Source organism: Pseudochaenichthys georgianus, chromosome 6 (assembly GCF_902827115.2).
Source record: "Pseudochaenichthys georgianus chromosome 6, fPseGeo1.2, whole genome shotgun sequence".
NCBI lineage: Eukaryota > Metazoa > Chordata > Actinopteri > Perciformes > Channichthyidae > Pseudochaenichthys > Pseudochaenichthys georgianus.
In genome coordinates this window covers 20557617-20570969 of record NC_047508.1, presented here as the reverse complement: position 1 = coordinate 20570969, position 13353 = coordinate 20557617, and the positions used below count along the sequence as shown (strand labels likewise).

Sequence of the window (13353 nt, the reverse complement as noted above, 5' to 3'; positions counted from 1 at the left end):
GCCGCCGTCCTCCTCCACGGACACAGCCCGACTCACCAGCACCCCTTGGTGGGGGCCAGGTCGTATTGCCCTCTGTACCTGCTCACAGGCTTCACAAAAATCCCCTTGCACATACATCCCTTCATCCCTCCATCCCTTCTTCTTTCCTACCTTCAGCAATCCACAGCAACCCAGCTTCCGCTTACCTTCCTCCTCTAGCAGCTAACCCCGTAGCAACAGCGCTTCACCCAGTGAGCAGACGCTCCGGTCTCCCTCTCTCTGACCCTCGCAGTGAGCAGACGCTCCGGTCTCTCTCTCTCGACCCTCACAGAGAGCAGACGCTCCGCTCTCTCTCTCTCTCTCTCCGACCCTCGCAGTGAGCAAACGCTCCGGTCTCTCTCTCTCGACCCTCACAGAGAGCAGACGCTCCGCTCTCTCTCTCTCTCTCTCGACCCTGGCAGTGAGTAGACGTTCCGGTCTCTCTCTCTCTCGACCCTCGCAGTGAGTAGACGTTCCGGTCTCTCTCTCTCTCGACCCTCGCAGTGAGTAGACGTTCCGGTCTCTCTCTCTCTCGACCCTCGCAGTGAGTAGACGTTCCGGTCTCTCTCTCTCTCGACCCCCGCAGTGAGCAGAGGCTCCTGTCTCTCTCTCTCGACCCTCGCAGTGAGTAGACGTTCCGGTCTCTCTCTCTCTCGACCCTCGCAGTGAGCAGAGGCTCCGGTCTCTCTCTCTCGACCCTCGCAGTGAGCAGATGCTCCGGTCTCTCTCTCTCTCGACCCCCGCAGTGAGCAGAGGCTCCGGTCTCTCTCTCGACCCTCGCAGTGAGTAGACGTTCCGGTCTCTCTCTCTCTCGACCCCCGCAGTGAGCAGAGGCTCCGGTCTCTCTCTCTCTGACCCTCGCAGTGAGCAGAGGCTCCGGTCTCTCTCTCTCGACCCCCGCAGTGAGCAGAGGCTCCGGTCTCTCTCTCTGACCCTCGCAGTGAGCCAACGCTCCGGTATCTCCCTCTCTCGACCCTCGCAGTGAGTAGACGTTCCGGTCTCCGGTCTCTCTCTCTCGACCCCCGCAGTGAGCAGAGGCTCCGGTCTCTCTCTCTGACCCTCGCAGTGAGGCCAACGCTCCGGTATCTCCCTCTCTCGACCCTCGCAGTGAGTAGACGTTCCGGTCTCCGGTCTCTCTCTCTCGACCCCCGCAGTGAGCAGAGGCTCCGGTCTCTCTCTCTGACCCTCGCAGTGAGTAGACGTTCCGGTCTCTCTCTCTCTCTCTCTCTCTCTCGACCCTCGCAGTGAGCAGAGGCTCCGGTCCTCTCTCTCTAGACCCTCGCAGTGAGCAGAGGCTCCGGTCTCTCTCTCTCGACCCCGCAGTGAGCAGAGGCTCCGGTCTCTCTCTCTCGACCCTCGCAGTGAGCAGAGGCTCCGGTCTCTCTCTCTCGACCCTCGCAGTGAGCAGACGTTCCGGTCTCTCTCTCTCTCGACCCTCGCAGTGAGCAGAGGCTCCGGTCTCTCTCTCTCTCTCTCTCGACCCTCGCAGTGAGTAGAGGCTCCGGTCTCTCTCTCTCTCTCGACCCTCGCAGTGAGCAGAGGCTCCGGTCTCTCTCTCTCTCTCTGACCCTGGCAGTGAGCAGAGGCTCCGGTCTCTCTCTCTCGACCCTCGCAGTGAGCAGACGTTCCGGTCTCTCTCTCTTTCGACCCTCGCAGTGAGCAGAGGCTCCGGTCTCTCTCTCTCGACCCTCGCAGTGAGCAGACGTTCCGGTCTCTCTCTCTCTCGACCCTCGCAGTGAGCAGAGGCTCCGGTCTCTCTCTCTCTCTCGACCCTCGCAGTGAGTAGAGGCTCCGGTCTCTCTCTCTCTCTCGACCCTCGCAGTGAGCAGAGGCTCCGGTCTCTCCCTCTCTGACCCTCGCAGCGAGCAGACACTCCGGTCTCTCTCGCTCTGACCCTCGCAGTGAGCAGACGTTCCTGTCTCTCTCTCTCTGACCCTCGCAGTGAGCAGATGCTCCGGTCTCTCTCTCTCTGACCCTCGCAGCGAGCAGACGCTCCGGTCTCTCTCGCTCTGACCCTCGCAGTGAGCAGACGTTCCTGTCTCTCTCTCTCTGACCCTCGCAGTGAGCAGACGCTCCGGTCTCTCTCTCTGACCCTCGCAGTGAGCAGAGGCTCCGGTCTCTCCCTCTCTGACCCTCGCAGTGAGCAGACGCTCCGGTCTCTCTCTCTCTGACCCTCGCAGTGAGCAGACGCTCCGGTCTCTCTCTCTGACCCTCGCAGTGAGCAGAGGCTCCGGTCTCTCCCTCTCCGACCCTCGCAGTGAGCAGACGCTCCGGTCTCTCTCTCTCTGACCCTCGCAGTGAGCAGAGGCTCCGGTCTCTCCCTCTCTGACCCTCGCAGCGAGCAGACACTCCGGTCTCTCTCGCTCTGACCCTCGCAGTGAGCAGACGTTCTGTCTCTCTCGCTCTGACCCTCGCAGTGAGCAGACGTTCCTGTCTCTCTCTCTCTGACCCTCGCAGTGAGCAGACGCTCCGGTCTATCTCTCTGACCCTCGCAGCGAGCAGACACTCCGGTCTCTCTCTCTCTGACCCTCGCAGTGAGCAGATGCTCCGGTCTCTCTCACTCCGACTCTCGCCGTGAGCAGACGCTCCGGTCTCTCTCTCAGAAAAATAAATAAATAATACAAATAATAAAATAAACTTCGCTAGCCAAGCCGCCGGCCGCATCAGATGACCATTACATGTATGTATGATCTGTATGTGCAGTGTATTTGTAAAGCGCTTTGAGAGTCATTGATAAAGCGCCATAATAAATATAAGGATTATTATTATTATTTATCATCAACCCGCTCAACCAGGGAACATACCGCATACAGCAGATTGACTAGCACGGCAACTCAGCACACCCGTCAAGATAAGCAACTTAGCTACCGCCTCAGCGAATCATCCAGATAGTCCGTTTACTTCTCACCAAAGGCTTCACCCATGGGTTCCACCCAGGCTTAGCAATACTGCCGACACATCTCACATCTGCCACAACCTTCAGTCCGCTTTAACAGAACCTCACACCTTTGACACCTTACTGGCCAAAGAAGTCAAAGAAGGATTCATGATAGGCCATTCAATAGTCCCCAAACAACCACAGACTCCCCCACGTGCTCCATCTTCTCGACTTCTTTCTCACAGTCACTCCACCATCCTCACCCCCCCGCCACGGGCTGAGCACACTCATACAAATATTTTTCAGACCTTGGCATTCCTCCGTCTGAGGAGAAAACCTCAGGGCCTACAACCTCCATTGAGTTTCTAGGCATCACCCTGGACTCAATGTCTTTCCGGGCTTCTCTATCCTCAGAGAAAGTACAGCGCATCACTTTCCTCTTGTCAAACTACTTACAGGCAGACAGATGCACGAAACGGCAGCCGTTAGCCCTCCACGGCAAACGACTCTCACATTCACACTCCGGAATAAAACGGATCAGCTGGGAATTTCTTTCCCCATCCACATCTTCCGCCTGAACTCGTATCCCAGCCATACGAGCCACTAACCAAATACTTCAGCGCAAGATACGATGCATACGCAACGCCTCAACACCCACTCTCTCTCACCGAAACAGGGAAAAGGGCCACACGTTCTGGTTCCAGAAACACTTCCACAACGTGTCGCTCACTTTGGGGATATGCTCAGAATATTATTCGAGCCATTCCTCCCGCATTGGCGCAGCGTCCACAGCAGCTAGACCGGGCATCCCGTATACAACCATCCAGGCACTTGGCCGCTCGTCATCCCAAGCGTATCACGCTTACATCCGCAACAATCTTAATGATCTCAGACACGCACACGCTTAAGTCAGCTGCTTTAATCCGACTCTTTTGGGGGCCTGTAATCAGCCCACGCAGATCATGCCGGAGACGGAACCCCCACTCTGAGTCTCCCACTGCACGGACCACAGCTCGTCCTCCCAGATCATCTCTTCACCCCCCTCATATCATTCACATGTTACTTCAATAAACTTACAAGCATCACCTTGTTGTGGCGTGGTTCCTGCTAGTGAAATGAGGTTAAAATGTTAACATAGGTTCAGGAGCATGGCCACGCCTAAAACTCCGCCTCGAACCACGGCCACCCCTATTTATATCCGGCAAAACTTCCGGCCACTGCTCGTCTCCATCCTTTCAACCCACCCTCCCTCTCCCTTTCTACCCATACAGTTCCCCTTCCGACTCACACCGAGCGATACATCCACCCATCCCTTCTTCCCTCCCTCAACATCCCTACATCCCAACATCCCTACATCCCTACATCCCCTCATCCCAACATCCCTACATCCCAACATCCCTCATCCCAACATCCCTACATCCCAACATCCCTCATCCCAACATCCCTACATCCCTACATCCCTACATCCCAACATCCCTACATCCCAACATCCCTACATCCCAACATCCCTACATCCCTCATCCCTTCATCCCTACATCCCAACATCCCTCATCCCTACATCCCTACATCCCTCCCCCCTTCATCCTCTGCCCGTCACCATCTATATTTAAACGGTGCACGTTTATATACTGCGTATACTAACACCTTAAATCCCAGGTATCGTCTGGGGGGCCCGTAATCAGCCCACGCAGATCATGCCGGAGACGGAACCCCCACTCTGAGTCTCCCACTGCACGGACCACAGCTCGTCCTCCCAGATCATCTCTTCACCCCCCTCATATCATTCACATGTTACTTCAATAAACTTACAAACATCACCTTGTTGTGGCGTGGTTCCTGCTAGTGAATTGTCTTTCAAATTTGAAGGAGGGTGAGCAAGCATCTTGAGGAACATTCATCATTAACTCCTCCAAAAAATATAGTTTATTTAATAATAACACTGAATATGTGAATCATAACAGTGATTGACAGCTGATAGGAATAATATGATTGTTAATATTATCATATTCATACAGACAAACATCGATGAGACAGTTAATTAATGTACTTATTTCAGCAGTCAAGATTTGGTACCCCTGCTGGTCTAAGAGTGAAACCAACTCATTCAGTTAAAATTCATTAAATTATGTCTGCCACCTTATATATTTATGGCTTTACTGTTGTGCCACAATAATGTCACCTATGTTATTGAGCTAAAATATCAATATTGTGGCTTTCCAAGTTAACATTGACTGCGATTAAATCAGCATATACTTCTGCCAGGGGATGCCACCCCTCAAAATCTCCTGCCACCCTCTTGCCACCCCATGAATATTTGTCTAGATCCGCCCCTGTGTGTATGTCATCATTTCTGTGTGTGCTCAATACAACAACAAAAAATGAAATATTGAGATCAGTCTTATTTGATATTAAGCCTAAATTACAGATAAGGTGCAATAGACTATGTGTAATATGTACGCTCACATAGCCTAATGTAAAAATTAAGTTTGCATAATATCTCTTAAGCGTTTGTGTTATACTTTGTAGAGACTCGACACGGACATCATTATAAAAGGCCTATAAAAACCACAGAGGGGTACGGTTTTCATAATAAACCATAATGAGGTTCACAAATAATCTCATATTATAGGCTTTCACTTTCCTTGTTAGATTGTTTAATTTTTTTAAACAATACTCCCTGCAGAGTTGTATGGTATTTCTTCGGGAAAGTAGTTTGCAAATGGTCTTCTTTCAGGCCTTCAAGCCTATCTGTTTCATATTAGGCTAGAGAAAACTAAGCGTTGACGCTCATTTATTAGCTGGAGGTTCTGTCCCTACAATGTCCCCAATTCCACTAATGTTTCGCCTTTGTCTGATCGTCTGTGGTGAATATCCTAGTAGGTGAAATAACATGTTGGCTAACTTCGCTTCGGAGTAACGGTGCAGTCAAACATGGTTTTGCCAGAGGGGACCCTTAGAGGTTCCTAGCCCGCAGATTGGGAACCGTTGCCCCGGAGTGGACCGACCTCTGCGCCTCCGACTCCGCCTCCCTCAGCACCAACACACGAGCGACCGACTCCCCAGCCTGCCTGCCGCCACCCCGAAGCCCCTCCAGCTAAAGCCTAGTGTAGACCTTCCCACTCCAAAAACCGGACTCCATACTTTTGTCCCAACGCGAACCCACTACCCTCACGCCAAATGTACCGTTGTTTTGTCGGATGGGGAAAACGAGTCCGACTTATAAGTGAGCTACACTAGGCAGTAGTGGAGCTGTGTCGGATAAGTTTTTTTTTCTTTGCCCACAGTTTTCGGCCCCGCGGCGGGGCAGGGGGAAACGGAGACCGTATGATGTGGATCTGGTACCTTCTGCTGGGTTCGGGGTCAGGCTCAAGAACTGTTGGTAAGTGTTTAGAAGCACACGGAAACTAATGTTGTTGTCACAGCGCCGTCACGCTTACTGGTGGGTTACACGAAGGGGGGCAATGTAAAATCTTTTGAAGTGTTCTCTGAAACTGTTACACGCTTCGGTTTTCTTTATTTCTACGAGTAAAAGCATAGCAAAAAGGTATTGAAGCAACTTATAAGAGCAAAAGTTAGCCGACCTTCATTTGTATCGACTGAACAGGTTTTGTCTGGGAATTGGGAGTTGCAGCAGCCGTGTGAGCAGTTTTAAAGTTTTTCCGTGCATGACGAATGGGCGCATGTCCCCTTCACTTCTGAGTGAGAATAGTTTTGCTACTGACACCCTCCATGAGTATATCCTTGTACTGTATGTTTTACTGAGATGGGGTTATAGGCTCCTCTGGGTTAGGTTATGACCGAGGGGTTGTTGACAGGACAGTGTTGACAAGTCAATCTGTCCAGCCCCGCCATGGCAGCTGGTGCCCGGTGGAGGACACTTAATACAAAGGACTTCCAGTCTACACTTTTTAACCATACAGCTTTAGTTTGGAGCTGGTATTCCAATCAGTCACATATCTTCTGGATATTTCAGTGTGCTGAAAAGCTAACTATCCATTTCATTAATGAGCTGCAGTGAATTTAATTGAATGAGAAACACGTGTAATAATCAGTGATTCCGAGGTAACAGCCTCGAAGTATGTGTAATTATGATAATGAAGTAAGAAACTATTTGTATGGTAATAGAGAAAATGCTGTCCTTTCCTCTTAAAATAACTACTTTCAAATAGCCTATGTGTAGATAAGGCTCAACATGTGTGAAGTAGGTTACAACTGCTAATTGTAGTATATTGATACCAATTGTAGATGTAAGCCTGATGAACACATAGCCCAATAGTTTATTTACACGTAAAGAGCTGCTTTATCAATTAGATAATATGCTTTCGATGTGTGTTCAACTTGTATTGTCTCACATGAGGACTTTTATGGAGAGAAGTCAAAGCATTTAGTGATAACACTTTCCTGTCAATGGTTAACTTATGTCACATATTGAGTACTTCTTAATGAGCTCCATTATTACTGCAGGTGCATTGGATTGGTATATAGCTGAAACAGTTCTTAGATGCTCCTGGTACTATATAGAGGTTTTGACATGTCACTGTAGGGAAGGCACAGGTTTAAGCAATGTGAATATTGATGGCTGAACTTTCTTTAGCCTAGCCTACCTAGTTTGGTTTTATGGTCCTGATATTGTGCATGCTTGAAGCTCCCTGTCACACTTCCATGGCTTACTGAGACACTCAAATAGACAGAACCATTGTGAATGTTATTAGTAACACCTGTGCTGTTTCTGCTGTGACAAGTTATGCTTGGAAAAAAGCCTATTGCTGCAATTTTAGTTTTAGGATATGCCTGAAAATGCCTGTTCACTATGTAAACAAATCCAAGACTGTTGAATTGTTTTCATTTTTTCATCATATCATTTTAACACTTATTATTGAACACAAGTAGCACACATCTAGTAAGTGTGTTCTGTGTTCCACATGGCAAGCATGTGCATGTGAACTTTTTTTTTGTCAGTGCAAGTGAAGTGTAAATATCATTATATTAGGTGTGGAACCGAGCTTTTGTGTTGACTGCCAAAACCTACCTTCCTTTGCTCTATTGGAGCATGTACACGTGATTGATGCCAGAAATGTTCTCCTATACTATTATTGCAGTTTGTTTTCTTCAATTACATTGGCAGTTACCTTCACCATGCAATAACTCTGTTTCTAAATGGTCAACAAATGCTAAAATGTCATGTTAAAAAGTCACAGCACAGTTAACATTGGTTTGCATGCTGTGAACAATGGACAGTTTGCAGTCCACAATTTGTGTTATTAAGCCTGTCAATGAAAGTAAGCCTTGCAGATCAGACAAATAAGGTCTACTACTGTATGACTGGCTTTGATACTGATACCAATATTTCGTTTTTTTCCCTTGCTTCTACTTCACATCCTTAACGAGGCGTATAGTATACAGGATCATGCATCAGCTGGCCAAAGCAAATTGTAAGACTAAAAAGACAGTAAAATGTTGTACTACATTTTGTAAATTTGCCAACAATATCTGGGTAAGATGGACACCTTAAAAAAGAATAACGTTTTTCACAGCATGGGCACTCTTAGTTTCCCTTTTTAAAACTTCATCTTTATTATTAGATTTATAATTTGTTAGTTTTTGTACATGTCTCAAAACAAATGATAGGTGCTCAAAACCTGTGTCCCAGTGTAAGTACAGCATCTGTCCTAGGAGATCAGACCCAGTGAAGGCCACTCTTTATACCCCCATTCAGAAGATGACTTAGACTTTGATTTGAGCTGGACTGGACTTCTAGCCTTGCACTCACTCTAAGCTGCAAGTGATAAATCAGTGCTAATAAGCAACATGATATTCATACACTACCCACTGACAATGGAATGTTGCAATACAGTAACCAACAGGGCGCGTTTATAGTATTGTGGTGTGCAGCCTGAAATGATATTTAAGCTGTTCATCTTGTCTGTTTGGCCAATACCAGCGGAAATATTTATGTAAATGAATTCAGGTACAATGTTGGAAAGATGAATTAGCTTTGCATCGGTTATTCCTCCCTACACTCTGGGATGATTATTGCTTGTTAAAGGTCATCATTGTGATATATATGGCAACTCTCCTAATGTTTGAATACATTACAATACCAGGCTCTTTGGCTCTATTTTCCTTTAATTCAGTGTTTTTTTTTTTTTTACAGCTATGTGTTTGGTTTTCAAATACTGCTATGGATAGATTTTTTTTCACAAAAATATTTTCTTTATCGAATCCTTGCTTCCTGCAATCCCAGTTCATAAGCTTTAATATTGGTGATCATTACATTTTATTTATAGAAGACTCCGTACCAACACAATGCAATACTGTATTTACCCTTGTTTTCATGTGTTTAAGATTACATTTGACATTTGTATTAACATCCTCTCATTACTAGATTTTTGTATCCATTTAAACTGAATACGTAATCTCACAGAGCTCTGAAAGTCCATGTCTTACTTCCATGAGGAATTTTTAAGAAGAAACCTTCATGCCTCACATGTTGCTGTTATGCTCACTAAGCACAAGTATTCAGGGGTTGTTCACAAGCTAGCCTTGCCCAGCCCAACTGTACTGTACTATACTCTCTACAAAAAAACAATTACAAATGCAATATCTGAGAGTCTAAGAGACCTTGTGCACACTTGCTCATCTCGTTAACGCCTCAGTAGGACAACTGATAGTCACACTAAATTGTATCCTCAATCAACATAAAAGTGCGCTCCATTACCTGCTCTCTGTGACCATTACCAGTCCACACACAGGCCAGGTGGTCGGATATTTGTATTCATGACCAAAGACCGAGTATTCAGGTCATTTCTCCCAAAGAACAGGGAGATTGTCTCCTGGTTATGATGCTTTGTATTTCTGCAATGTGGCTTCCCAGAGACAGGCCAGTTGGCCCAAAAAGCCCTGTGTCTGTGCTAGGGATGGGAATTTGAAAGCAAATGTATATTCGAATATTCGACCCCCCAAAAACGGTTAACCGGTTAACCGAAATGTACATATCCTATCAAAAAAAAACAAATTGGGTAAAAAGTTTTTTTTTTCACATTTTTTTTTTTACCCAATTTTTTTTCAAGAATCTTTGGAAATAAATACATACATGTTCAAATAAGTGTAGAAACGAAGTCGAATTTGTCAAATGTATTGAACTGGTGATCACAGTTTGACAGCTATAGGCCTACAGCTTTCATGTGTGGAGGCGATTCACAATCAGCACCGCTGTAGAGAAGACCCTCTTAGCTGGAACGGAGGTTGCGGGTATAGCAAGCAGGCCCGCCTTAACCTGCCATCAGGCCCTGGGGCTGATGGTTTTGTAGGCCCCCTATTTAAACAACAAATCAAAGTCATTTATAGCCTCGGCAGGCTCTGTGATCGCACTTCTCCACTCTGCACTACGCGCGCCTGGTCCTCTCCTCCAGATGACTGACGTATCGGGCATCCCTCATGTATTTGTCCGGTTGCCGTTGGCTCCCCTCCACGTAGCAAGTCCTCGTCGTCCTCTCCATCTCCTCCCCTCCCTCCCTCCTGTCTGTTTTTCCTCTCCCGCTACTCCATCGCTATCAGAACCAGACGGCCTACTTGGCTCCGAGGCCCCGTGGCCGGCACCGCTGCCGCTCGGTACATAACTCATCTGTCCTTCCTCCTCATCCTGGCCTACAGGTTTAAAATAACCTGTAAGCTTCGGCATTTTTTTGTAATAGCTGCTTGTCTCGAAACTCCTTTTCCCTCAACAATTTCCTTTCCCGAGCGCCACTCTCAAAACTTTTTCTTCTCAAACTTTTTCTCCTAAACAACCTTCATCTGTCACTCAATCACTCGCAATTTGAATAAGTCACATGTGAAACATATTCTCATTCTGATTGGCTGTTAAGTGGTGCCCACTGACACAGTTACGGAGTCATCATGTTTGAGAAAAATCTCTGGAATCCATCGATCTGATTGATTAGCGGAGTAAATGATCAAAATACGACGGAGGGAAGATATTTTCGTTTGGATTACCGGTCTGGGGGAAGCTCACGAGTGTGTGTGTGTGTGTATGTGTTTGTGTAATTTTGCGTTTGTGTGTGTTGTGTTTGTTTCCCGGGGAAACACCGGCTGTTGTTATGCCTGCTGTGACGTCAAGTTACTCCGTTCTCCGCTTGTAATTATGCCGTTACAAGCTTCAAAGCTGTATTTATCATCTGAATTTGCCGAATCAAGTTTAATATCCTGAAAGACAAGACTTTGTTTATTTGAAACTAGATGAAAACAAACTGTAACGGACCCTGCCGTGTTATCTATGATTACTATACGCCTTACATTCATAATTTCAGCCGGAGGGAGGGGGAGTGAGTGGCGAGTGAGAGCTGTCATCTTCCCTTTACAAGCTTCAAAAATGTATTTATCGTGTGATTTTGGAAATAAAAGTTTCATATTCTGAAAGCCAAGACTTTGTTTATTTAAATGTTTTTTAAAAACATCTGAAATAAAAAACTTTTTCTTTTTACATTTTTTTTCAAACTTTTTTATTGGCTCATGATAGGCCCCTGATCTCCGTAGGCCCCTGGGTCAGCCCGTGCATTAAGGCGGCCCTGATAGCAAGGTATAGCATATATATATATATATATATATATATATATATATATGTTTAATTTGGCATAGTTTGACCTCTACACCGCACTCACTAACCTGGTCAAAATATTTCCACACATTACTCCTTTTTGACGCCATGTCTATGTAGGACTCTTCTTAGAGTGTAAATAGTTACCGTACTATGACTGGTAAAATATGTTGAATACCGGCAAAACTAAATCTCTCCAGTCAAAATGTCTATGTACTTTGCCGCCACACACGGTTGCCAAGCAGCGCTTATTGTTGTTTAGGCTGGCCACTCATGTGTCGCGAGTGTTGACAGGGGGCGGGGGAGCACGCTCATGAACTGTTAGCGCCGGAACCTCGCAACGGCTGCGGAGCACATTTGCGCCACATTTGGGCCTAAGATGAGGTTTGAGTCTGCGTGATCTGCGTGTAGAGAGGGGCAGCAGCCATATCATTGACTAGAACTAGCTAGATCTGATGGATTTGGACATAAACACGAGTGAAGTATAACCGGACGCGAGAGAGAGAGAGATCAGCACCTGCAGCTCTGCCCGCTGTGAGGGACCGGTGAGCGGAGCAAAACACACCTTTAGACGTCAACTAACACATTTAGCTATGGCACTGTCGTATATATATATATATATATATATATATATACATTGAATTATTCAATTTGATAATATCAATTTAGGCATCACTCCCAAAAAAAAAATAAAAAAAAATATTCATAACTCATATTGGAATACATGAATAATTATTCGAATACCTGAATAATTTTGAATATTCGAATATTTGATTAATCGTTCCCATCCCTAGTCTGTGCCTATCTTTGCGTGTCTTTGGAACACGAAACAGAGAGAGAAAGAGTTGTGTTTCCGCGCTGGCTGACAAGGTTGATATGCTTCCAGCAATAGTCACACAGAGAAGGCCAGGGATTGAGGAGGGCCAGCTTGGCATTAGTTCCCATAGTTGTTAAACAAAGCCACATGACAGGAGTCACGTTTCAGTCTATGATAACAGTGGAGCTTTAACACTAGAACCACCAACGGGTACATTTTACCCGCAGCCGTTTCTTGATTGTATGTAACTTTTTTTCAATAAAATATTCAAGTCTCCCAGTCCGTGACTTTTCCTGAAAGTGTGTTATGTAAAAAATTATCAATATGAAGTCAGATTGTCTACTATCTATAGTTATTCCCAGTGGAGGTAACCAGGAGGACAGTTTGGACTGGACATTGATTTTTACTACAGTTCCAGTCCAAGGGTAACTTGAGATGTGCTGAGATTTTTGTTTTCAAGTTAAGCAAAGAAGCAGATACTTTATTCTGGAGGATTTTTAGATTGCTGCTGTCTGTCAGTGCCTTGGTATAGTGTGCAGGAGGCCTGACATGACACAGATAACACCAAGTCTCTTTCCGTTTCTTGAATTTGTATGAAGGTTTTGCCGTCAGGCATGGGCTTAGACATTTTTATAGCCGTCTTTGTGTAATTGACCCATCTTTTTTTTTTTTTCTTTGCTTCTTCTGGTTTCAAGCGTGCTCTCATGGAAATGTATGCCCACTTGCTCCGGGCAGCACATACAATTTGTGATGGGGAGCTGTTTTGAGTAAAACATTTTGATGCTCTGTCCGAATGATTTTCGACATTTGCTTATAAAAACAGCTCTTCAGGGTAACGTCTAGATCATTTCAGGGTTGCAGTGAATGTGAGAGTAAGGCTATATGAGAGAGATGCCAGAGAGGACAGGAGATTTACCTATTAATGTTAAGTCTTACAGCGGACTGTCAAATATAAATAATGTCATTTCTCTTTTAGTTTTCCTGGAGAAGGGATGTAACTTTAAAAAAACATTATTTGTTCGAGCCTTTGGCCCTAAGATCAATTCA

At 46.1% G+C, this 13353-nt stretch overlaps 1 protein-coding gene across 2 annotated transcripts in view; it reads left to right on the top strand.

Moving 5' to 3' along the window:
- The first annotated feature begins 5923 nt into the window (after positions 1-5923).
- The window catches only part of ldlrad3 (low density lipoprotein receptor class A domain containing 3), a 106399-nt gene continuing 98969 nt past the window's right edge, over positions 5924-13353 (top strand). Inside the window, exon 1 of one of the 2 annotated variants that reach the window (XM_034084361.2) lies at positions 5924-6275. In XM_034084361.2, the coding sequence (XP_033940252.1) occupies positions 6221-6275 (55 nt within the window). In that variant the 5' untranslated portion in view covers positions 5924-6220. Of the gene's footprint in view, positions 6276-6411; positions 6441-13353 lie in introns of those variants that run through there. The other variant, XM_071203478.1, reaches the window with a different exon arrangement.